This window comes from Solenopsis invicta, chromosome 14 (genome assembly GCF_016802725.1).
Source record: "Solenopsis invicta isolate M01_SB chromosome 14, UNIL_Sinv_3.0, whole genome shotgun sequence".
Lineage (NCBI taxonomy): Eukaryota > Metazoa > Arthropoda > Insecta > Hymenoptera > Formicidae > Solenopsis > Solenopsis invicta.
This window is the reverse complement of record NC_052677.1, coordinates 18830205-18857445: the sequence shown is the minus strand read 5'-3', so window position 1 is coordinate 18857445 and position 27241 is coordinate 18830205. Positions and strand designations below refer to the sequence as shown.

Sequence of the window (27241 nt, the reverse complement as noted above, 5' to 3'; positions counted from 1 at the left end):
AGCTGCGCTGCAGACGCAAGTACGGCGTTTGAGCAAGAAACGCAATACGGCATTATGCACCGGTATTGTGTTGTCTACTACCGCGCAAAGTAAACAGCAAACGGGGGACAGAGGTAAAGCAAATTTACGGTAATGAAACTGTAGTAAAGTAAGTTGTAGCAAAAGGAAACGTAATTAAATCTGTCTAATTAATCTTTCGGTCGTGGTCCCACACGACGACTCCTGTAATCCGTGCTCCTCCCTTGCGCGCCCATCTTTCTTCAAAGACATTTCAAATGACGACTATCTCGCCCGCGTTTGTTCTGCGTATTTGATTAAGAAGAGCGTAGTACAGCTCCACGTTCAATTTACCGTCCGAATAAAATGGTAACGTCGCAAACTTGGTATTGTTTGCGATTGTTTTCTTATTAAAGGATTTACTTCTTGTTAAACGGAAGTGCCTCGTGATAGCGCAATAACAGCGACAGTTGAGTATCCGATCGTGAAAATAGCTTGCAATTTCTTCGCTAAGGTAGACTCGGCGCGGCGGAGAGGCAGAGAGACAGCTTCTTTTAAAACAAAGAAGTTTGTTACGAGAAACTTGAGCGTGGTTTGGAATTCGATTTGCAGGTCCCACTCGAGATGATTTTTCTCACATTTAATACGGTCCTTTTGAAATCGCCTCGCGTCGTCGTACTTGGAGCGGCGCGCCGCTCTGGATGGCGGATCCCGGAGGGGCGCACAATTGCGGCGCATCAGACTGCGGAATGACAATGTGGGCGGAGGGTAGTAATCACGACAATAGAGGAATAACCGTATCCGCTGTTGCCTAGTTTCATATAACGAGATTGCCGATGATAGCAATCGTGGTTGCGGCGAAAGGAGAGAGGGTAACGTGCGCACCGGGCCCTTTTGAGCCTCTCCCCCCTAATTAATGCTGTGCGCTCGCACGGATCTCAATTGGACGAGCTCGGTGTTCTCGAAATATGACTATTCGCAATGTCGCGAGAATGCATGTCAAACTTTAGGTGGGCGCGGAAACAGAGCCGTCGTCGTCGCGTCGCCGCGCCGCTTTCGTTCGTTACACCAACTTTCGTGCAATTTGTTTATTGTCACAACAAAGCTGTAAACTCGCTAATCTGCATGGCTAATAAGAAGCGATCGCACGAATACCCGCCTACATACTTGTTACATTTTAATTCCTTTGTTGCGTTTTATTTTAATACGCATCTCAGGTAATTATTTACTTTACGTTTCTCACACTATCTTTTTCTTTGCATTGAAATATGCGGATCACGCTCTCGCAATAAAACAACGCTGTATCAGGAAAGATTAAGTCTAAAATCTATCGGAAGTAGTTTATATAAAGCTTAATTAATTGAAATTAATTGAAATTATTTTTTTGCAATTTTTTGCTTTCGTGTTACCTTAAGTATTTCTATATTTTTATAACTATTTTCATTAACGTGCACAATTTATTTCCCTACGCAAAAGGGCATAGTCGCCGTATATAATGGCAATTAAATATTTAAATCAATTTTATGAGTCAAATAACATTTTGTTATTTTTAATTTTCATGTACGTGGAAATATATTATTTTAGTATAAAACATATAGTTAAAAGCAATTACTAATTTATAATCTAATCAAATTCTGTAATTCTGTGCTTTCCAAATAACTAACATTCATATTAAATATCCACTTAATGAATTATAAATTAAATTTGAATTAAAATAATATTGGTTTCTCGAGTTAAATTGTTTAATTGTTTTAGTCGTATTAAGAAATAAGATAATATTGAATAGGAGCAGTGGCGACGTAGAAATGATTAAATAACGAGTATAATTCGACACTGCGAATTTAACAGTGAAGACAGACGTCATTTTTTGGAGCCGGTAATGAGATAGCGAAGGGCGATAATCTTGGCGCTATCGTAGGTAGGTTTCCCGCAACACATACGCACGTCAATTGCGCTTATCTCGGCTCTCTCGCGAGCGGTTCTCGCGGCTGGCCGTGATTTTTAATTGCACCTCCCATCGCGGCCTTTTGTCCCGCCAGCCCTTTTCCCCTTCCGCGGCGACGGTGCTCGACATCGGCACGATAATAAAGTCCCATCGGGACGGACGGGTATACACAATTAGCGCGCTTGTGACATTCGCCCGTTGTCTCTCGGATGCCAGGAGGAGAGAGAGAAAAAGAGAGAGAGAGAGAGAGAGGAGAGGGAGAGAGAGCCCAGGGCTCGCTGGCCGTACCGCATAACCACTCAAATTCACAGCGAGAGGTAACTCCACCGCGATTGTTCCACAATTCGTTTCGTGCGGCCGCGGCTGGCGCGGCGCGCGGAGATTCCATCCACCGCGATATAATATTTGCTCTCTCTTTCTCTACCTGCGTACCTTTTATTACGTTTCTCGCACTCAGAAGGTTTCCTACACGTTTTCCTACTTTTTCCCCTTTAATTCTTCGCATATCGCATGTGTGTTCTCTCTAATTGCGTGGGACGCAATCCGTCAGACAAGAGAGAAAGAGCGTTACAAACGCGCGCATGCGAGAGTTACCTCGGGACTCGATAGTCTGCACTGTGTTTACTATAGCAGATAATAACGAGGTAAGCGGGGGCTTTAACCCCCTCCCCCTTCCCCCTCTTGTTACGTGCTGGGTCACAATTATAATTTTATTGCGGCGGAAATGCGGCTTACCGAGCCCCTTCTTGGTCGGCTAATCTTCTCTTCCGTTTTCCTTTTCTCCCTTTTGTATAACTGACGCGTTTCAACAAGGATGACGACGACGACGACGACGACGACGGCGACGGTGCAACGTCGACCGTCGCACATTCGCATTTGATATTCGATCGTGGTGAAAGACAGAGAGAGAGAGAGAGAAAGGGGGGGGGGGAGAGAGCTTTCTCTATCGGACACCGAGTGCTGTCCTACACGGACGTTTTCGTCGCGGGGGGCTTTCGAAAAGCATCGTTAACGGCTCCGATCCGGGTCAAATGCTTCTCGCTCTGTGTGCCATACACACGTGCGCGCGCGTGCTGCAAGCAACGCGTAGAAATCCGCAAACGCGTGTTTCTCGCGTATCGCGAGCGCGTTTGAGCGAAAGCTCTCGTCGGCCGTCGACCGCAACGCGCACTCGAAACGTAATGCATAGATGTGCTCGCGTGCACATATATGTTTTGCGTGCGTGTACACATATATGTGTTCGTTTGTACGCCCGCGGGCACGCTAGTAATTCGATTATTAATTTAATAATCAATCATCGACCGGGCACCAAATCGCATTAGTGACGCCCGGTTAAATTACGTACGTGAATCGTGAACCCGGGCGTCCGCAAAATGGTGAGAAAAAGCTGCGCGCTTTTTTATCTCACGCATGAGATCGGATGCGACGCGATACGTGTATGACATTTGCCGATTCGCGGGGATCAAACACTTTTCGACTCGGTGAAATAGAAAGAGTCAGCGACGTGTATGACTTCGGAATCTCTGTGTGGTCCCAAAATTTTAAAGAATTGAAGCCAAAAACCGATGGCATCGATTCTGGATATCGAAACCGTTTTGGTTTTTAGTATCAAGATACTAAATCAAGATAAAGTTCTGTAACAAACAAACCAAGCGAAATGTTTGTTCAATGATGAATTCGATACGTTAGAACTTATTGTTATGATTAGATTGATAACAAACGAAATCAGATAGCTGAGCAAAATTATTTCACTGAGAAGAATGTTTTGATTATACCAACGAGATGTAGAATTTTGTTAGCTTTTTAAGATCAAACAAAATTTTGAATTATTATGAAATTTAAATATCGACTTTTATAGTCGATATTTTACAATTAAAGCGTTTGATAAACTTATAAAAATGGTAGACACTTTCCGATTAAATCCAAAAAATCTATCAAATGTTTAAGTTATATTTGATAGACGTTTCGCCATTAAAAAGTTACGCTGACCTACTTAAATATACATTTAATATTATTTGAAATATAAATTTAGTATTATTTTAAAAAGTCTGCTAGATTTAATGGAAAAGATTTAATCATCCTGATCTGGTACAATAATTTTTAGAATTTCATCCATTTTCTAACAGACATACTGATTAAACCTATCAAATTTTCAATTTGTGCAACCAAATTTTTTTCCAGTGTTTATAAAATACTTATTTATGTATCTCAGATACAAAAGATTACTTTAAAACGCAAATCGACAATAACACTTAATGCACACCTTGGGATATTTATGTTCTATGCATTTTAGAACATTTGTGTAAACAACAATCTTTATTGTTTCCCCTACCTAAAAAAGTTTGGCATCTAAGAGATAGGCCTAGATGCCAAATCGTGCGTTGCCAGCCTCAGTTCGTGCACGTTCTTCACAAATAAGACGTCTTGAAAATTCATCCTGAGACACGAATGACCCGTCTTGTGCAGAGTGGTTGCCTAATGGTTTTCTGCATTACGAAATTTTTATTTTTGCCTTATTTTCAATTAAATTTCGTTTTTATTGCAAAAATGCACGAACTAATAAAAAGTATTGGAATTTTTATTCTAATTTTTTAAATTAAAAAAATTATTTTTTCCACAAACGTTTCTTCTAATTAGTTAAAAATTTTTGTAACACATCAATAATAAAATGCATTCTTTAAAATGTAAATGCAATGTACCTGCAATTTATATCCATTTGCATATTATAAAAAACGTTATTTTTCGGTTACTAAATAACTCAATTCTTAATTAAAAGATTTTAATGGTTGACATAAATCTTTTTTTTGCAACTAAATAATTATTGAATCAATCCAATGATTAATCGAACGTATTGAATTAAATATTTTAATTTATTTTCAGTGTAATTACAACACAATTGTAGCTATAACATTTATGTACATACAATTTCTTAAAAACTAAGTTATATAAATGAATGAAAAAATAAAATAAAAAATAAATAAATACATTTACATATCAATGTAAAGAGAGATACCTAGAGATATTAAAGTACAAGTATATGTAAGAGTCATTTGATAATTTTTTTATACTTGTAAAACTGACAACAATTAACGACGAGCACGAACAAGTCATAGTATCTAGCGAGTCTGAAAAATAATGGTGTATATTAAGTGATAAGTTGTATTCTTTAAAATACTAGATTAAGATAAAACGTCACAAAAGTCAAAAAAGTCTGCCATCACGTTGCATTCGCTACTCGGCGGACTTGAGCACGCCACGAGACACGCCACGTGACGGGGGATTGTTTTTCCCCGTCGATTATATCGACGCTCGCGCGGATATGCCGAAATGCAGTGGCTATGGCACACGGCAGTATGCATGCCCGATCGGACGGAGAGGGGGCTTTTAAGCGAACGCGAGATCGACAGCCGAAAGTGGTGCTCCAACGTGCCGGGCCCGCATCGTCGCTCTCATTTTCCTATTGTTTCTGCGAGCGACGTCGAGCACGCGGCCGAATAATAAATGCGATCTTCTCTCGCTCTCGCTCTCCGTCCGCGGTCATGGAAAATCCCAGTTTTGTGGACGTGGACAATGGCGATCGAATGTACAGACCAAAATGGAGTTTCTCCATTACCTCTCTTTCCCACCCGCATGCTTTGTCAATTACGCGTCGCACCGCTGCCGCAGAGAGAGAGAGAGAGAGAGAGAGAGAGAGAGAGAGAGAGAGAGAGTGAAAGAGAGGATCCGTCGTCTCCTCGGTCCCGATTTTTACCCCCCTCGCACTTATTGTTCTGTCTCGATTATGCTCGAGAAAGCCACTCGATTAACGTCACACAGGCACGCGATTATGACACGGAGCGTGGAGCTTCATTAACGTGTCGACGGCCTCTCCACATCCGCGGATCGAGCTTCGAGTGTTTCGTTACGCCTGGGCAATAATATGTGAGATCGCTTTCAGGAAATCATCCGTTAGAATCTTGTGGGGATTCTGTGTTGACGCGTAGAGCTCGCGCTTCCATTACATCAACAAGACAGAGACGAACGACGTGATGTATTACTTTACAATCTGTTTCATGACATAATTCATTTCGTTAATATATACGCAGAGAAAAATTAGTTAAATTGAAAACCAATATATTCTATTTAGCAATCATTGTTTTATGTACAAGCAAGAATATAGAATCTTTTTTTAAAGGATTTGATATACAGAATGTTTCCATGGATAATTTAATCATTTAGAGACTATCTCTGTGCTTTCGATGATACGAAAAATATTATAGAAAAAAAGTTGTTCGGTTTGAAGGGATAAATATTATAATAGGCAGAATTCTCTCTTTTATATTTAATATTTTACGACATTTTGAAATTATTAATATTTTTTTAATGGGATGGCATATGTTCATTAACATAATAGCTTATAAGAAATAAATTGATTTTAAGATGATATTAAATTTAAAAAACTACATATAAATAAAGTGAATTTTTGTGCTGTTAAATTTATGTTTTTATGAATTATTTTATAACGTTAATGAAAATATACCATCCCAGCAAAGTGTTATATTTTTTTATTTTAATATTAGTTGTTTAAAAAGCGCAATATAATTTGATAATTATATAAAAAATTTTTAATTTTTGATTTAAAGATATTATCATTTCCTACGTCTTTTCCTCTCAATTCATAAAAATTATTATCGAATAACGAGAATATATATTTTTTAATAAATCAAAATTTTTTGTAAGCAAATCATATCTATTTAATTTCATATTCATAATATATTCTTAAAAAATAATTAAAAAAGATATTCTCAAAACTCATGAACGTTGTTTTTTTCTGTGAGTTATAATTTTATCATTAAGAACTTATTATCACTGTGACTCCGAGTTAAACTATCTCGAGCGAGTTTCTATGAGTTTATTACTTAAGTTTGTATTACGCGTCCTCTTTTCGTTTTATTCAGAATTGATTTGCGAGAGGACACGGAGTTCGAGGGGACGCGAGAGCGACGTAACGCAAAGTGCACTCGTCTCGATTACTGCAATTGCTGCAACTCACGAAACGCCGTGGTGTCGTCGTGCGCTTAGCCCGATGGGACGCGAGCGGTGTGAGAGAACGATGATCGATAGGCCGTTCACGGCGACACGGCCGATTACGATAATTAAGTGCGGAAACAAATATGAAATTAATACGTGCGCTTGTCCGTCACGGTCCCACGGCGTTATTAGCCACACGCGACGTGCGTGCATGCGTGAGTGCTTGCGTGCGTGTGTGCGTGCGCGCGCGCGCGCGTGCGCGCGTGCGTGCGTGCGTGTACGTACAATAACGACGTGTACGTACAATAACGATAATAATCGTGAGTATCGGTTTGCGCACAGGTATTATGGGTGCCATTGTTAATTGCAGCCATTGTCGAGTGGTCAGATATTCCGACGTTCGCGAAGTTAATGCCCCATATTTTCGATCGGGTGCACATCACACGGAGAGATAGGTACGACTACGGGATTGGAAGAGGGAGAGACGCGCGAGGGGAAGGCACGAGACAGAGAGAAAGTACGCTATTGTGCGTGTCGATTGAATCGAGTCGCTCCGCATTGTCAATTCCGACCGAGCGCGACTCGTTTACTTCGAAACTAACGGTTGTACGCGACGCCGTTTAAAAACCGCTTTCACCGCGAGCGAGATCCGCGTGCACGATTGACGCCTGTTTTTTTTTTTCCTCTGAATTTACGACATATGATATCCGTTAGACACATGATATGGCAAGTACGAGTAAACGCGGTGCGCGGGTCAAACAAACAGTAAGACTTTAATGACGTACACATACATATAATGTCACATGTCTCCCAAGGTGACGCAGGTGTATGACTCATATATAATTGCCAGAGTACGACAATTATACGGTCGAGGTACGGCGAATTACACACTGTTGAAGATTCTCCACATCGCGCGACAACCGATTGTCCTGACGATTTTACACTGAGAAAAAATATTTTGTAACGAAAAGAATATATTTTGATGGAAACATTTGTTTGTTCTGTTTAAGTAAAAATATTTATTTTTAAGTAGATATACATATTATCTACAGTTTATAATTTTGAACTTTTACATTTTAACATTTAAATGATTTTACAAATAAGTTAATTGTGTTATTAAACTTAATTAAATTATTTTTTTACAAATTAAAAAATTTCTTCTAGATCTGAAAGAAAAAATGCTTGATTTTAAATTATTTCTTTATTTATTTATATAAGTACTCAAGTACTTCAATTAAGAAATTTTTTAACTTGACTGCAAGTAAATAAGATATTGGGTCCCACTGTGTAAATAATTTTTTTTGTCTAAAGTAAACTTTTTTCAAGATATTTTTTTATCTCAGTGTAACTTTGATTGAAGACGAATTCGACTTACGTAATAGACGGACGTGTTCATCGATTCAATTTTTGAAAGAGAAAATTATTTTCTTGTGAGTTTTGATGAATAAACGTAATAAAAAATAATTAATAAATATAAAAATAATAAATATACCGAAGAATAACAAAATATATAACAAGAATAAAATATGATAAAGAGATGTTTGAAGAAAAAAATGAAGTAGCATACTAAAATCAGCGCTGATATAAAAAAGTTTCTCAATCGTACAGTAGCAAGTTAACGTGTTAAGTTGTCGTCTCGATGTGCGAGCGGGTATTTTAAGCGAGTTTCGGGAGTTTCCCGGGACCGTTTAAGTCTTCGACGGCGGCGGCGGCTCTTTCGAATTAATCGCCGGCGCGAGATTGGATTTGCCGTTCGCCGTACCAGAAGGGAAGAAAGGAGGAGGGAAGGGGATTATCTTAGGAGCAGCCCGGAATCATCGTCCTGTGGGATTGAACGGGTCCCGGCAGGTACTTTGGGCTGGAGCGCGGAGAAGCCATCTGTCTTATTGCCGATGCACGCCATTCTCCCTTCTCGTCTCTTTACCCCTTGCGTGTTTACGTATGAAAATGATGCACTTCGACGTGATGGGCTCGGTGCATTCCGCTTCCCAAACGCGCCTCGGCTACACACGGAGCACGGAGGGTCCGACCGACTCGGCGCGCACGCGGGAGTGACCCACATTATACGCGCCCCACATTACCAAGCTGTTATTATCCCTTCCCGCGCCTTCGAAAGGCCATCTTGCGAGATCATTAATCTCGCGTACTTACAAAAGCCGCCATTAACGGAAATTATTCGAGAAGTACATTATTTTACGGACGATACCTACAAAGGGGGAAAAGTTTTTGGGCGTCGACTCATCTGTGTGTGCAGCACGGGGTGGATTATTAATTTTCCGAAGATCGATAATTCGTTGACCTCCCCGGGGGAAAAAAGGAAGATGCGAGGAAGACACTGTCTAAAATAACACGCGTGCATGTGTGAGTATGCATATGTGCGCCTGTAAATCGCGAAGAAGTGAATGGAACGGACGCTCTCCTGAAATATTGAGTTTTTCGCGTTCGGCGCTTTTTTTCCTCGAGTCAGACAACTGTGCATTACAAAACGAGTCAAGTTTTACTTTTATATTTTTAGAGTATATTTTATTGATGAAGAGATTACTCCCCTGCGACCTATTTGATATGCGCATTTATAACATTTCCCTTTATAATCAATTACGATCTAATTCGAATCCGTCGGATACGGACGCGGGACCGTCCGGCGTTCTCTCGTGATTGTAAAAAGCGTGCTTCGTGAATGTAACTATAAAATGCAAAAGGTTGTACTCTCTCTCTCTCTCTCTCTCTCTCTCTCTCTCTCTCGACTTTATTATGTGGAACGCAAGCTGACGCGAGTCGCTCTGTCTGTCCCTCTCTCCGGCGCAGCGCGCGGAGCCTGCAATATTTGTGCACTTGCGTACGTACGCCGTGCACGGAATGTTATTAAGCATGATAATAATTCGAGTGGAATACGGCAAACCCCTCGTAGCGACCGATCGTAGCATGGCGATAAGAGCGAATTAATTCCCTTGATGCTAGCTTCGCTAGAACGATCCTACTCGCGTCACGCACGCACACAGCAGTTTGCATTCCTCTTCATCTGTTCGCGGGAAACTACAAGAAGCCGTTTGCCTTTACTCCGGGGCTTCCATTGTTGTGGCACAATTTTATTAAAACTTGGCGAATCAGCTCTCGACGTTTCGCCCCCGATTCGCCGATTTGCTCCTTCCCGCGGAGTATTAAACAAACATACTTGAAATCGATATATTCTCAAAATTTTACTCCCAATTGGCCGAAATATATTTTGTATTGAGAGTTAAGAGGGGGTCTTCTCTCCGGGCGAGCCAAGTGACACAAATGTAAAATAAATATTAGTAAGATCCTGCCTCAGGTGTATTTTAATCTTAAGGCGATTAATGCTGCAAATAACGCGACACGAAATTTTCGCACCGCACAAATTAAAGTGAAGTGCGAGATTTTTGTTCAACTACTTATTTTTTTACCGTGCACCGTTTTTCTTTAATATTTAATCTGCGTTTCGTGTATATTACGGGACTGTGTACGCGTTACAGTTCTGTTCAACACGGTGGAACAACTTTTGCAATTCTCCCGGTAGCGCTCGTGTGGGGAGTCACTTGTGCTCTAATCCGCGGGCATGAGCTCGAATCTCGCTCGCTAATACCGCCAAAGAGGCGCAGCCAGATGAGGCTATCGGCCGGCCACTCTTGAAAATACTGCGAATAGGTGGATATCACAATCAAATGTAGCTACAGTTAGCAGGTATTACCAGTAATCTCGCGTGACTGTCCTTTTCATGCTCGCTGCCTATTATCCGTGCAACGGATAGCGCCGTGTTACCAGCTCGTCAATTCGTTCGATAATAAGTTTCAATCAACGTATTAATTGTTAATTACTTCATCTTTGTGAGCGTACCTTTGTTGCGGCGGCTTTTAGAAATATATGTAATACTGTTGGATTGATTATGTAATGATTATGTAACGCTTTAATTCGCGATAAAATTGACGAGGTTTTGATTGATCGATCAATTATCGAACGTTGTAAGTTATTATTAAGTTGCATTCATTATTCATTCATCGGAAGTATGTATGGATCTATTATGGATCTATTTGGAATAGATTCCGTTCTGAATTATTTCGTTTTTCCTGGAAAACGTAATAGAAACCTAGAAAATAATTCAACAATTCCGGTCGGACTTCATATTCCGAACAATTCGATGATGCATCGAGAGAAGAATATTTCAATTCTAATAATTAAAGAATATTAACGTAATTATAATTAGGAGCTCCATTTGTATGAGTATTACTCTTTTGATATGGGTAATAATAATATACAATGTATTACATTAACAAAAAAATTACAATTACTATAAATATGATTGGTTCTAAAAAAGATATATTTTATAATTATTTTTACTGACAACTATATCTAAATTATAATAATTGTAACAATTTTTTTTTAAATGTAATACATGTATGTTATTATTACTAATATTAAAACAATAACTATAGAAATGGAATTTTTAATCATAATTATTAAACATATACAGCACGTTATCTTATAATTTTATCGTATTAGTCAAGCTGTCCGTTTATTCGTTTGTCTGTCTGTCTGTCCATTAACAAGATTTCTTAACAAGAGAAACTGCTTAACTTTTTCAAACTTTGCTTTCGTCAATAGACACCCAAGGATCTTAGTTTCACCGAGACAAAATGCGAGTCAATTAACTGTAAAGAGGTCAAAAGTCAAGGTCAATGAAACTTTTTAATGCAGTCTTTCCAATTACCGTTTTTCTTACAATCTTATTGTGGGTGCCAAGAATTTATTTTAATATTCACAGATATCGAGTACTCTTTTTCTCAGTGTATATATCTTGTACACATTTCATAAATATTACACTGTCGTTTTTTATATGTATTGGATTGGAACAAAAGTTTGTAGCGTTTTTTAATACATGACATTTGGTCATGTTAACACGTGAATTCGTTTCACGCGTAGCTGAAACGTATGACATATACGAGTATGCATGTTCTGAAAAGTAACATTTCAACGCGTCTTTCTCTGCGATTTGTACGTGGATTTATGAATTTTAAGTATATTCACATTAAAAGCGAAAATGAAAGAAAATGAGGTGCATTTTCGTTATTTGATGCTCTTTTATTTTTGGAAAGAAGAAAACATTGTACAAACAGTAAAACAAGATAATATATGCTATTTACGGAAACGGTGCCGTAGCTGAGAGCACTGTCCCTAAGTGGTTCGCTCAGTTCAGAAGTGGCTATTTTGATCTTGATTGATCTTGAAAGACCGACAACATTCTGGCAGGCCTACAGTCATTAATGATGACCAAAATAATACTACGCTAATTGAAAATAATCACGTCACACAACACGAGACATCGTTGAGATACTCCACATGTCTCATACGAGCGTTGTAAGACACTCGGATATGTAAAAAACGCTGCAAATTTTTGTTTCGACCCAACAGTTTAACATCATTTGTGTCATAGTAGAGATGATACTACACATCCTAGTTTTTGTTCGCAGACAAAGGCCTGCGTCGAGGGACTGTAACCTGGCGGCCGGCAGCGGAGGCAATTTCACAAATGACATATGGTGAGTCAACCAATAGTAAGATTTTAATGAAATCTGGCCTAAAGTCCTCTTCCTCGACAAACACCGACTGCGGACTGTCTGAGATTACACGTTTGAGCGCGATATTCTAATGGGCGGCAGCAGGCAGCCGGTCTTTCTCGTGCATTTAGTCGAATGGGTTAAAACTGCGGTTATTTGCAGTGCACTTCGATCGAATTGGCTGCCGTTTGCATAATCTCCTTCCGTTGCTCGCCGCGTCGCATTCGTTCACATTCGTACGCCTTTCTTTCACCGGATCTCTCTCTCTCTCTTTCTGTTCCTTTCCTCCGTTTCCTCCGTCTTTCCCGACCACTTTCCTTTTTTCCGTCCGGTCGTACATACCTTCCGTGAAAACGATCGCGTTTCTTTGTTCGAGGCAGGCGGAGAAATTCAGGTTCCTCTACGTGCGATCGCGTTTGATATATATCCGTCGATCGATCGAGTTTCACACGACGACGACGGATCGTTCACCTCGAGGGAAGAGTTTGATCACGGTAGTCGCGGTCAACGCGGAACGTGGGCGATCGTCGCGAACGAATCGTCTCAATTGCGACTTCTTGTCGAGATCGGATTTCCACAGATCGACTACGTTTACGCCGGTCGACGACGACGACGACGACGACGACGACGACGACCTCGGTGACACAGGGGATACGTGCACGGCGTGCCGGCGTTTTTAGGGGGGAAACAAATGACACCTCATGATCGCCCTGAGTTTTGCACGTAACCGATTTGAATAAATTTTCACGCGGCCGTAAAAATTGCCGGTCTTGCCTCTGACGTACTGAAATTGCGAGATTGTTTCCGCAACGTGGAATAAAAATATTTGTTTCGAGAAATTTATACGCGTCCTCGTACGCGGCTGGACATATTTTTCTTGGAGAGAGAGAGAGAGAGAGAGCGAAAGAAATCTCTGCTCCGTAAAATAATCTCGAGACTCGAGTATCGTATCTTTAGTACATGAGATCCTCCGATAAAAAGGAGAGACGCCGCGAGGCATGTAATTTACGATTAAAGATCGCGTATAAAATTATCATACTGTAATCACGGGCTTTTGCGTGAAACGTGATGCGCGTAGATTTAACGAAAATTCATAGCCCAGCGTAAAATCATTTCACATTACGTTATGAATAGCGCCAGAGCGGCCAGCACAAAGCAATAACCGTTAATGTCCGTAACAATCGTCCGCTGCATATTATTAATACAACTTAATTACCGATAAGCAATCTGCGGTATATATTTGCGACAATTCCAATCGCTGGATGATGGATTGTGTAATAGTCATGAATTTGCGGTGTTCACGAGCCTGAGCGCTTTTGCGCGCGAATTACGCGGATTACGCTAAGTTTGTCCCGTTACGCGGAACGACACAGAGTTCTTGTTAAATTGCTCGTCTTCCGCTTATGCGTTCCTGAAATATATATGTACGTATGTACGTATGTATGTACATCATTGTATATCGTTCAAAGTGAAAATTTCCCGCCGGGCGTTCGCTTTAAACGTCGCTGAATATTTATGATCCCAATCTCTTTTCAGCCTACGGTAAAACGAGGTTTACCGCCATAATAGCGATGGGGTGTGCGTGGCGTATCCGCGATGACTTTAATAACTAGTTACCGGATTAATTGCGTCACTTTGTCACCGTTAATTTACCTATTAAGCACTTATCGGTGGAATGACGTATCACGGGCGCGCTCTACACAATTATTCATTATGTTAATTGCGCGCGGCTCTGCCGGATATACTTCCTTTTCCGCGCCGATATAAACGTCACGATGACATTTACGAAAGATTACCTCTGCCGTCGTAATAAACCTTACTCGCTCTTTCCGATCGTACGAATGTCCTCGTTTACTCTCTAAATCTGAATTACTGGATAATCACTGATAATCAGTGTCATACTTGAGACTGATAAAACCTCAGTTATTATTTTAACCCAAAAGTTACTGTGGTAACCATTGAAAAGTTCTTATTGATCAGTGTCTTATTGATCATTAATAAATACACTCATAGATACTAATAATTACACAATAATTATTAATAAATATATAATAAATTCATTGATTTTTTTCAATTGAGATAATCACTGATTATCAGTAGCATACTTGAGATTGATGATTAGAATTATTCATTAATAATCAACGATTATCTACTGATTCATATTTAGAGAGATATTGGATCTAAAAAGGAAGCTGTTCCGCGCGCGACTATTCGAAGCTCCGCGTTATAATTTAAAATTAAAAGTGAGATCTCGGGACATTGCAAAAGTCGGATTTATACTTAAAAAAATTGAGAAAATCTCAGGAAGGATTAAAAGTACGCTGCTGATCAAAGGGCGGTATGTAAATCGTGGCAAACCTTAAAATAGGGAGAAAAAAAGGAAAGATAAATTATGCATCGACGGGGTGGGCGACGCGAGGGGCGGGGAGAGGTGTGACGCCCCATGGCGAGATTAAAGCTGCCTCACCTGTCGTCAGAGAAGAGCAGAATAGCGCCGACAGTAGTACGAGCTGCATTTTAGTCAGACACTCGCCGCACCTGGAGTACCACTTCTTCTTCCCCGCCTGCAGCCTCATCGGGTACTTCATCGTTCACTCGACATTTGCGCGGGGCGGGGCCAGGGAGGAGGGGGGGGGGGGGATAATCGTGGACCGTTTGTACCGTTTGTCGGGAAAAAGAATGAGAGTTACACCGCAGAATTTGCACCGTCCGGGAAATTTCCGCTTAATCGGGTCCACCGTCACCGCGGCGGAACGCCTCGAACGCGCGGCTCCTCCTTCTTCGTGCTCGTGCTCGGGAGTGAGAGGACCACCAGTCGACTCGACGACGCCACGTGTTCCTCTTCTGAAGAGCAGAAGATCGTCGATATTCCTCGATTTCTCGATTCTCCTCGACCTTAGAAACAGCCGAGCGCCCGCATTTGAATGTTGATTTCGACCGAGCCAGCGAAATTCCTGCGCGTTCACCGATTTGTTCTCGTCGTTCCCCTCCGCACGTCTCTCCCACGCTTATCCCTTTCTCGCTTTTTCGCAGAGGGAGATTCCTCGCTTCTGCTTTTTAAGGGGAGACCGAATACCGATCGCGCCGTTTAGCGTGAAAAAAATTCCACCTTGCGTTCGGATTTAATGGAACGCGCGGAATCTCTCGAATCGTTCTCCCGTCGTGATTTACTTTCGCGTCGCGCGCGATGTTGCTCCACCAATCTGTTCCTTTGGAAGCTCGCGAGAGCGTCGATCGACCCGGTGGTAGCGATAACGTTGATGAAGGCAAGCTGCTCGCCACCACTTGCGAATGAAATCAAAATTGAATTATCCCGTCGGGCCCCTTATCCAACGGCTTAGGAGATTCGCCCGAGATCCGCGCGAGCAGAAGCGTTTTTCGACGTGTTGCCGCCGCCGCCGCCGCCGCCGACGCCACGTGTTTTTTCCTTGGAAGCCACACCAGGGCAATAAGCGCACTCAGCCTCCGTATATCCGCGCGAAAGTAGTTTCGCTATTACCGCGGCTTACTCCGGTCATTCCGCGGAGGTCTTCTCGGGCTTAACGATCCTCCTTTTATCGCCAGTTGTTAGACGGCGGGCGCGCTATTTCCGCCGTAAACGTTGTCCCGCAAATGTTTTTCTTCTTTCGCAACTTCCACCCTTTCTCTTCTTCTCCCAGCGGCCGCTTTCACGAACTTTTTACGCGAAGGCTCGGGCGTCTCTTCCGTTTCGTTTCTTTCCTCTCTCTTTTTTTTTCGTTGCGCAGCCAACGTTGCTGCCCAGGTGCGCGCCGCTCTACCGAACACACGTATATTTCCTCGTCAAACGGGTATCACTCCCTCACGAAACTCCCTCGTCCCTCGTTCTCGCGTTGCGAAACGACCCTCCTTGGCAACACGCGCATTAACGCTCCCTCCGTTTTCCCTCGATCCTCGTTAATTAACGGCTGGATGATTACGCGCCGCGACGCGAATGTCGATGCGTCTCGAGAAGCCCGGGCTTCTCGCATCGGGTCCCTCCTCTTCCTCCTTCCGGAAGTTGGAGGGCGAGCGTGCTCGAAACGGAAACGTGCGGGTTCGTTCACCGGTGACTCCTCGTCGCTGATTACCGCCGCAGCCGCGCTGCTCGTTAGTTATGTCAAAGAGAGAGGTTCTTTCGCGGCGCGAGACGCCTCGCTGCAAATTTCATCCGGCCACCCCGACCGCCGGGTCGCACTCGCGTCCGGATCCTCCTCTTTTAACTTTGTCTCTGTCCAACGCGCGGCGGGAACGGTTATAGCCAGAGATCAGTGAGCGTGAATTTTCGTTTGCGTTTATTTCGCGGTTCAATGAATTCTTCGCGATTTTTTGCCTCCACCGTAACCTCTTTTTCGCAATCCCGGGAAAATTCCCCCTGACGTTTGCAAATTCTCGCGAGCGCGGATGCGAGTCCCCGACGCGCGGCAAACGCGGACGGCGATGCACCCACGTGACACTTTCGCTCGCCTGGCCACGTGCCGCGATCGCGATCGTCCACCTCTTTATCTTCCCCCTGCCGTCGCGAGCGCGGTTCCTTGCATCGCGCACCCGATTATCGTTCTGAGTCACACATTCCTCGGGTTCTTCAGGTCAGTCGGAGATCACTGTATCCTTTTCACCGATACTTCTCTAGACGTATTCACGCGAGCGCACTGTCACTCTTAAACACACCCCTTGTCGGCGATCGCGATCGAATCCCTCGGCTTGACGGACAATCCTCCTTGCGCGTTACCCTGTCAAACGCGCATTTTTTCGCGCAATAACTTTCGCGCTTTTAGAGTCACAACATTTAGCGAGCGCAACACTCCTCACCGCGCGACGCGCGACGTTTCCGAGAGGAGCGGAAGTCAGTTCCTGCGAACATGCGTGATACCGTGGATTCGCGTGCCGGCAACGAGCACCGTTGCTCGTTGTTACAGGTTACCCGAGAACCTTTACCATCGGCAGTTCGTAGTTGACAGAAACCCTTGGCGGGAGCGGTACGACGAATAAGGTGCCACTCCCACCCGCGCATGCTCCACCACCACTCTCCGGATCATGATCCCCCTTCTCTCCCTCCTCCTTCTGCTTATTTTCTCCTTTCCCCTTCGAGTCCTCCTCTCTCTCTCTCTCTCTCTCTCTCTCTCTCTCTCTTCTCTCCCTCGGCCTTTCGTCTCACGCATGATCCCTCCATTTACTGCATTTTCAAATCGTTTTCTCTCACTCCCATTTACCGGGGACCGTCTTCCATCGTTTTCTCCCTCTTGACTACCACCATCGTGTAACCGCACGTGGTGCTACCGCCGTTAGAGTGGGGCGATCCATAAACCAATTAATTCGGGTAATAAACTCGACCGGAGGGCGACCCATCTCCGGACCCTCGCCCGCCTGTACCGAGAACGCGCCGCTGGATCCTTTTAGTAACTTTCTTCGACTTGACTCTCCTTTGTCGACGTAGCAAATCGGCTTGTCACATCGAACGTGCTATCTCCCTATCTCGTTCGTTGAAACAAGCTTAACCCTTTGGCCGCGTATGGCGTGTCAGAGGGATGTAGAATCTGTCAGAACGAAACGATGGATTTACGAGGCTACGCGGATTTACGAAACTGCTGCTCCTCCTCTCTTTGTTTTTAGACTTCACGCTCAACTAATTTAAAACTCATTTCCCACAGCTTTTTGATTGAGCGTAATTAAGCTCTTCATACACTGATTTATATCTAATAATCGTTAAAGAACGACAGTTATTAATACTAGACACAAATTATGAAAATAACGAAAATAATTATGTTGAATCATTAAAAAGATTATATTGGACGTTGAAACTAGAGAATATCAAAACTTTTTACAGCGGTATCATTAGAGTGTTCTACATAATTATTTTCATAATGCAACATAAAATTATTTTTTATTTATATCTCTAATTAAATTTTTAAATACTGCAGAAAATTGATCTTTCCATGTATTATCAAAAATATGATCCATATATTTTCAAAAATGTTACGAAAGCTTTATTATAAATGAGAAATGATTAATTATTGTATGCATTGCATATGCATTAAATCGCAGTAATATTGAAATAGAAAGGAAATAATCCAAGTTAAAATTTTGACTCGATTGAATCTTTAATTTTATAATGTAGTAGAAACTAAGATAGTGAGATAAGTATTACTTTTAATTACATCTGCAGAATTAAAAGTTAAAAAAAAATAGGAGTCAAGTACAGTATTATTTCTGGAATTAATAGTTTCAAAGAGAAATTAATAAATATAGTAGATTTTTGCTAGCTGTGCAACATTTAAAGATAAATATTAAAATAGCATGAAAATTTGTTGTGTACATAGCACCAACAAGATAGCACCTATAGAGAATTAAAAGTTTTTTAAAAAATGCAGTTAAATGCAATATCAAAATTTTCCCTACACAGAAAAAAAGAACTTGTTTTGAGAGTATTTTTATTTTTGAAATGTTAAATATATTAAAATGAAACAGCGTTATACATAATTCGTTTATCTGTGGAAAAGTTTTTGATAATTTTATAAAATAAATATTCTACATTATCCAATAATAATTTTTATAAATTGAAAAATTATCGGATAGAAAATAATATCTTCAAACTAAAATTTGAAATGTTTTAATACTATTATTATCAAAATAATATTGTGCTCTTTAAATCATTATAATAATGAATAATTATAATATTATCATCATTATATTGTAATATAGAAATAAAAGTATAATATTTTGTTGAAATTTAAGATTATAATTGCTTCATATGCGCCTAAGCAAGAATATAATTTAAAAATTTTTTAAAATTTTGAATCAATGATTTTTGAATATACAATTAATTATAATTTGATACCGTGTAGCTTATAAATGTAAATATCTATATTTATATATCTAAATGGGCGAATTATCCTTAAAGATATAAAAGTACTGTCAAAATTTCGACTTGGAAAGACCGATTTCTTTATTAAGATTAATTTAGGGCGGGATTAAAGTAACAAGGGAATATACGTATACACACAAAGCTCGAGACACCGCGCATTTGGACGATCTGTTTTAATTTGTTAAATATATTCATTGCTCTGGTCCCCTCTGTTCGAGCGCGGCGCGTCTAGACGTCTCGCTTGCATAAGTTTTCGCGATGGCATCGTCCCTTATTCCCCGGGCCCAATGAGGGATTATTAAAGAAAGACGCTCTCCTACCAGCGGGCTACGTAATAAATCAATTAGTTTAAATAAGAAGGGCCTGGTACGTAGACGGGGAGCGGCGAGATCGCGTCGCGTGAAACAACGCCGACTCCACTCTCGCCAGCCCATTATTATGGCCCGCACGGTGGGCGAACCGTCGCGTCGATTACGCCGATGAATTAATTGCGCGCGATCGATTAATTAAAACGCCGACGTACCGTCAACGTGATCCCAATGCAGAGCGACGGAAATATTATTCCTCACCCGGCGCGATGACTCGCGTTGACGATAAACGGCGAAAACCTTCGAGTCGACACGGTCGGCTCGCCACGCAAAACCGCGACGGTTAATCGTATACTTGCGTCACCTCGATGGACCGCCGCATATATCGCCCTGCCGCGCGGTCAATTCTACGACCGATCATTCGCGTTCCGCGCTCTCATCGCAAATTTGCCGTCGCGATTTGTCGAGAAGTGAGAAATCGATGCCGATTCGATTTACATTCCGTCGTCCCTCTCCCACGAGAAGCCCGAATCTCGCGCGCAAAATAGAAATGTTCAGCGCGTTTGCATACATTCGAATGATCGCGCCGCCGCGCCGCCGCGCCGCCGCGGCGCCGCCGCGCCGCCGCGCCGCCGCGTCCCGCGAATGACAGCTGAGAATTATCCATTGCATAATACACGCCGCATATCCCAGGGTAGGATACGGCCCGAGATCCCGGATACGAGTTGTTGGTGAATGAATTAACATACTAATTACATGGCCCGTCAAGCACGCGTTGCGCGATTTCATGGCTTTGGTAACTTTGCAACAATGATGAATCTTTCGTAACTATGCTAAATAGATCGTGACGCGCTTTTGTCTTCCTACCGCACGTCCGTGCTTCCATTTTGCGCAGCTTAATCTCGCTCCGGGATAGATGCACTGATAAAAATATCCAGTTCAAGGAATCAAATAATTAATCTCCTAGTGCAAACTATATAATACTGTAGTGTTAGTGTTCCTCCATGCATATCTCCTTCAGCATAATTAATAAAATAATCTGTGTGCATTAAAATCTCTTTGCCGTCATCGTGTCTCTACGGAGGTCGAGAAGAGAACGCAAAAATTGCCGACTATTACGTGAGCAGATCGCTAAATGGCAATACCCAAGTGGGAGTAGAATACATTAAACTAGTATTAAATCCTGGCCAAGTACCGATTTTCTACCGAAAAATGGCTTTCATATTTCTCTATTGGACTAGCATTAAAACAGTCGTACTAGTCCAATATGTAGGTCGGTATTGAATAGGAGGATTGGTCTAGTAGATGTTCGCGATATCATATCTTTAAAATTGCAAGACTGTCTCTCCTAACGCGAAGCAGTACTGGAGCAGCTCTGTCGCCAAAAGGACGCGCGGCTAAACTCCCTTTCGTAAGAATCCAACATACACAAAATGTTATTATCATCAGTTGTTATCAGCCACTATTTTATCAGTGTTATACCAGTATTGGTATCTAGTATCGCGCGTCGATGCTCGATAATACTAGAAATTGGTGCTCAATCAATATCTCACCGGTATTCAATTCCCACTTAGGTAACTACATCTTGAGCGAATGCAATTTTCGATAAATATAATAATAAACGTGAAATGCAAGAACAATCAGCGGTAAAGTGCGCGCAAACCGCATACGTCTGTTCTCGCTCGTTCAAAAATTTTTAACCCAATACGTAGTTCTCGCTGTATGTTTCATTGACAAATTGGACACGAGAATCGTGAGCGAGCGGAGGTAGATTAATGCTATCCGTGAGTCGCTCTCGGCTTGTTTATCGCGCTATCGATTTTCCCCGGACGTTCGATTGCTCAGAAAAAGGCTAGGAGATACGCTTTTCAATTATCCCTGTGTAACGGAAGTTATATTTACAGACCGCTTATGTCCTGTGTGCGATCTCGCAATTCTCCGTGTTCGTTCAATTACATACTCGCCAAGAGGTTAAATTACCAATTCCTTTATTACCTGGTAGACTTTAGTTCCGTTTTCGATAATGCAAATTTTTCCTTATTTTACTCTTTACATTATTATACATTGTTAAATATTTGAGGATGAAAATTAACAGATTCGTTGAATTAAATAATATTTTGTTATTTTTAATTTCTATGTTGCGTACCAAAATTTACTACTTTAATATAAAATATGTTACCTTTTATTTAATCAATTCTTTTTTTGTGCTTATATCGCTTAACTTCAAAGTAAGCAGCAGCAGCGTTCATATTAACGCACCTAGTATGCACCTAGTAAATAATAAACTAAAAATTTTTTGAGTCAAATTTTTAATATATGTTTTAAATTAAATTATTTAACGCTTCAGCGTTTTAGTTAAATTAACGCTATATTTAGAAGACTCACGAAATGTTTATTTGACGACTAATCGAAATGACTCAAATTGAGTACAGTGACATTACGAATTTAAAAGTTATTTAATACATTACCAATTAAACACTAGCTCAACATTAAGATTCATTCTAGCTATTCTCGAAACGATCCAGATTATAGGAAACGGAAACTCACCGCGTCGGGCGTAGTATCGAAATTTGGATTTAGGGCCACATTTCAGCTTTACACGTCGCCTCGTGGTGGAATCCGTCAACACAAACGGTTCATTCCGGATTGTCCGGAGTCGACTTAATCCCGTGACACGTTATCGCTCGCATCCGGTATTTTTCTTCCTCTGACCGGGTGTCGAGACAACTGCCTTCCCGGTGGTTTTAGGGAATCATTTTTCGGAACAGCGCCGTCCGATCGTTATCATCTCGGGCTGTGGTGTAAAGGGAAGGGTGGTGTCGTGGGTGTCGAGCCGGTCTTAACATCCTGAGCGAGCCCATTCGTCTCCGGGACTCATCTCACTGATCTCACCCTCGCGGCAGAGCTCGTTTATACGGCAACCAACCCCGGCTGCGGTGGATGCTCCTGCCTGGCAGGCGCCTTCAAATTCGAGCCCGATGCGAGGTCTCTGCCCCCGAGCCTAATCCGCTCTCCCACCTTCACTAGATGGGAGCGGCAATGTAGCGATGGCCTTTCAACCAATACATCATACTAAGTGTGAAAATTAGTACACTGAAAATCTTTTAATTTTTTCTCTTTGTCTTTAGCGAGATGTTATAGCACGCGCTGCACCTTTCAAATAAGACAAATTGTACGCGACAAAAAATTACTATAAAATCAACAATCATTGTCTCATATACATATAACCAAGGAACTAAAATCTTTTTTAAACTTTTAATAATATAATCTTAAACAAATGTAATATATTTATATGAAAAAAGTTTTATATAGTTTTGTTAAAAAAAATATATATATATATATTCATCTTTATTCATTGACAATTTTCATGAGTTGAGAGAAAACAATATCGAATAGCAAATAACAACATCTTGCACGAGAATTGAAATTTTTAAATATTGATATTATCAAAATAATTTGTTCTTTATTTTTATTCTTATATGTATTGTAGATTTGATATTAATCTATTTCTATGTACAATATAATTATCAGTCATCTAAAGAACAATAAAATTTCCTTGTGAAATAATCGTTAAATCTTATATCTTATATAAATTTTATATTTTCAGTAAGTATATCTGACACAATATATAAGGAAAGATGGTGTTCCTTTGTACCTTGAATCATATTATTCTAAAACTATTTATTGAATATTTGTAAAAGTAAAAATATGCAGTTTGCAATTTGACTATCAAATGTGCTTTATAATCTACCTGTAATAATAAATCGAACTATGCTGTTACGAAAAATTATTTATTGTTTGAGTAAACAAAGTATTATTAAAAACTTTCTTAATCTCTCATAAAGTGTTGCGTATATACAAAAAAAAGTATATCCATCTCAATACTTGAAAGAATATTTCAGAATTGCTTTTGTATTTTTAGTCACAGTACAAAGAGAAATGTGAAAATTAGTCACAGATACACCATCTTCCTTTATTTCAATTTGTCTGGCTAAAGGGACGTCTAGTAGTTTTCCAACTTTCTATAGACACATCCGTATTTACGCGCTGACGTTTATACTCGTGAAGGATCGATGCGTGATACGAGCTACTCGATACCACGCGCGAGGACATGTCAGTGTGCCATCGCAGTGCCTTCGCTTTGTCCTGCTCCTAGGTGGCACGTATTCCCGTCTAATTTGAAAAGCCCTGTAACCCGAACTAATGGACCACGCGGGAGAGATCAATCTGCGTTACCTTCGCGCGAATTATTTTTCCGCGAGGTACGACTGTCCGCGCGCTTTCCATCGCGTGTGTACGCACAGTATTATTGACGCGAGCGCTAAAAATAAACGAAAAATGCGGCGTCCACGTCAGAGAGGCGGGTTTTACACTTCCGTGCTATTCTGCTTTCCGCTAGCCTTTGTACATTCATAATTTTGCAATAACACATAAATATTGAATGTAGTAGAGAACGTGTGGAACTATAATTATAAGTTCTCGACGATCAGGAGAGGGCACCCGCCTAATCGCGTCCGATTACTTTGAAAACGTTTGACATGCAGATAATGAGAGAACGTCATACAAAATCCGTCGGATTAATTTTTTTCAGTCCTTCAAAATTCGCCGCTTAAATACCGGGGCATGGCCCCGAGCAGTGCGAATTGAAAACGACGAAAATTTTGCTGGCAACTTTACAAATTGAGATGCAAATTACTAACGGTGACCTTTACGACGGTGATTTTATTGCTAGGTAGATCTGAGTACCCTCCCCGAAACTGCAAAGTTGGTTTCTAAACGGGAATAAGTTTCGCTACACAGATTTCATCCTCGCGCTGTTAAACGTTTTGTGAGAAATTCAGCGTAGCGAAATTTGATAAAAACCGATTATGATCATTTATCTTTTATCTTCTTATGAAATATGGGTAGTTGTATTTTTTTTTGCGTGCGCGCGAGTTCAATTTACGCGAATCTGGTTTTACACGATATCTCTCGGGAACGCGCTAATAACATAAATCGGGAATAACGCGTGTCAAACGTCCCGCTCATGCAAAGCCGGTACGCGATTTCACCGTGAATTCTACCACTCCCCTCACTCCCCTCCCTCTCTCTCTCTCTCTCTTTTCAGCATTGAAAAGTTATTTGTTTATTGTACGACGTGGCGCGAAATCTAGTGAGCGGCATACAGCGTAACAATAATTTCGTCGTACGCGAACCGCGAGCACTTGTTATTCCGTACGTTTCTAATTTCCACAAATTTCGGCATCTCTATGGTTAACCCTCGGAAACCGAGTTAATAATGTAAAATGCGAATTACATGCGGCGCGGCGTTCACGCGAGGCCGCGCGCGATCGCGTCGCCGTAACACGTGAATCTTATGTTAACGTGCAAGTCCCGCGTTAAATTAAAGAACTCATTGGCCGGAACGCGCGTCGAATCGACGAGCGATTTCGGGACGGTTCTTCTATCTTTTTTTTTTTTTTGTCGCCTCTCTCGCGCGCGGCGTCCGAACGGACGGTCGGACTTTGGCCATTTCCAAAGTTTAAAACGTCGAAATCGAATGGCGACCAGTAGCCTCTTTTATTATCGCACGTATCTGCCAGATAATGGTCGTACGCGCGTGTGTATCTCACCCGCGTTTATTTCGAATCGCGCCGAAAGCACGGGGCTACAAACCGCCCGGCTGTAAAAACCCGATATTAGAACGAAATAACCGGCGCCGCGGCGCTCGACGAGTCCGCGCCGGCTCTCCTTGCAAATTTCATCACGATTATATATACGTATATAATGTATGTACACGCGTACATACACGGTATTTCATAATTTTTTACGCGGCGATATATAATTTTGTATGTAAATAAATCTCGTTTCATTTTTATGATTTCGCCGTAATTCTCGTGTTACACAACGCGCGATCGTTATACACGTTTACATTTTATGAATTATATATCATTATCCTCATTTTTTAATGAGCGTCTCTCACATTTTACATCCCTCCGAACGATTCTCTCGGCGTGTCGTTTTAATATATTTTTTCGGTGACGCAAATGCAATTTAATTCGATATCGTTATCAGTATCGGGTGTTTTCCGTTTCTTTTTTCCCTCTTCCGCACGGCGAAGTCCCTCAGGAGCCTCTAAGCCCTCCATTTTCGTTTGTTTGAAAAATTCGCGTCAATCTACACGGGGTGGCGGCGGAGTAATGGCGGTGCTTCCGCTAAAATGTTATTTGAACGACAAAGTGGTTTGGCTGCGCGGCCTGCGGGGTGTTATATTATACACATTTACACGTTTACAGAGGGCCCCGACCAGCGTGGCGGCGTTTGGTTTACACCGGGCACGTGTCGCGGGGCACCCCCGCAGAGCGTAAACGCCCGTGTGTGCACACGCGTGTCGCACGTAACGATCACGTAGCTGCGTGCACGTGTACCGACACCCGTGCACATTGAACGCGTCTTGCGTGCACACGTGCACGTCGTCGCGCGATACACGTACTCGTATACTCGTATACTCGTATACTCGCGTCCTCCCCATTCTTTCTCATACACCACGAGTCCTGGCTCGATTTCATTAGAGCGATTGAAAATCCAGGAAGCGCCTCGCGAAATACGCTGGGAAAATGATTAAGGGTGTTGAATTTTGTCTCGCGATAGAATTCGTTTGACGTGTAATTACAGAGAGTTGGAAGAGTCGCTGTCGAATTTGATTTTTCTGGCCGAGGAAGAGACCGTCAGATTGATCGCAGGAACCCGGTTGTTAAGAGCGAGGGTGTGGTTCCGTGACACCCTGTGTACACAGCCGCGGACGTGGTTGCGTGTGTACGTACGTGTGCACCTTGGTATGGGTTTACGCGTGTGTACACGAAGCTAAACAATATACACGGTGGGTTTGTCGAGGCTGGTTCGCCGGATTCGGCAGGCTTCGTACGCAGCGCCCGCGTGTACATGCATGTCTGAACGGAGGCGTTGATGGTGGTGGAAAATAGCGACGTGGCGCGCAGCGCGGGATGGGATGGAGCGGGGGGGGGAGGTAGTTCGGTGATAGCGGTTATTGAATTATTAATTAAGCCTGTTAATTAATAAACGATAGGTCGCAAGTCCCGATAGTCAACCAGCCAGCCAGCCAGCCGGCGGCTTCGTCTACTCATTTCTACTACCGACTACTGCCGCTGCAACCACCCCTGCAGTAGCAATCTCCTTCTTGTAATCTTCGTGGAACTCCGGTCTTGTGTAACCGTGTTGAGACAAGCCTGCCACGAAAGCCTGCGACGACGACGTCGTAATTTCGCTCGATGCCAGTCCATTTTTTTCCGAATGGTGCAATTCATTACATTCGCTCGCGATATATTGCCGCGACTATTAAACTAACGAACTGAACGAATTCAACGTAAAATCGTGCATCAATTTGAGCTAATTAATTATACCCGTTTGTTTGATAACTGTTACAGAGGAAAAATGTAACGGTAACGTAAAAACAGAAACAACGAGCGCCAAAAAAGAAACGTAATGAAATTGTAGTATGTATCAATAATATTTGCTGATGATGAGAACGCTTTAAAGTCCTCTTGAAAAT

General features: G+C 41.8%; 2 protein-coding genes across 4 annotated transcripts in view; one reads left to right on the top strand and one right to left on the bottom strand.

Annotated features, from left to right (window-relative positions):
• LOC105207769 (dedicator of cytokinesis protein 7) overlaps nt 1-13969 on the top strand; it is a 109281-nt gene extending 95312 nt beyond the window's left edge. For all 3 annotated transcript variants that reach the window (XR_005576301.1, XR_005576300.1, XR_005576299.1), the window contains one exon: nt 12436-13969. The gene's annotated coding sequence lies outside the window, so the exon portion shown is untranslated. The remainder of the gene's footprint in view (nt 1-12435) is intronic.
• The window catches only part of LOC105207770, a 34614-nt gene extending 16986 nt beyond the window's left edge, over nt 1-17628 (bottom strand). The window contains exon 1 of the mRNA XM_011177411.3: nt 14990-17628. Within this exon, the coding sequence (XP_011175713.1) occupies nt 14990-15110 (121 nt within the window). The 5' untranslated portion in view covers nt 15111-17628. The remainder of the gene's footprint in view (nt 1-14989) is intronic.
• Nucleotides 17629-27241: the final 9613 nt, after the last annotated feature.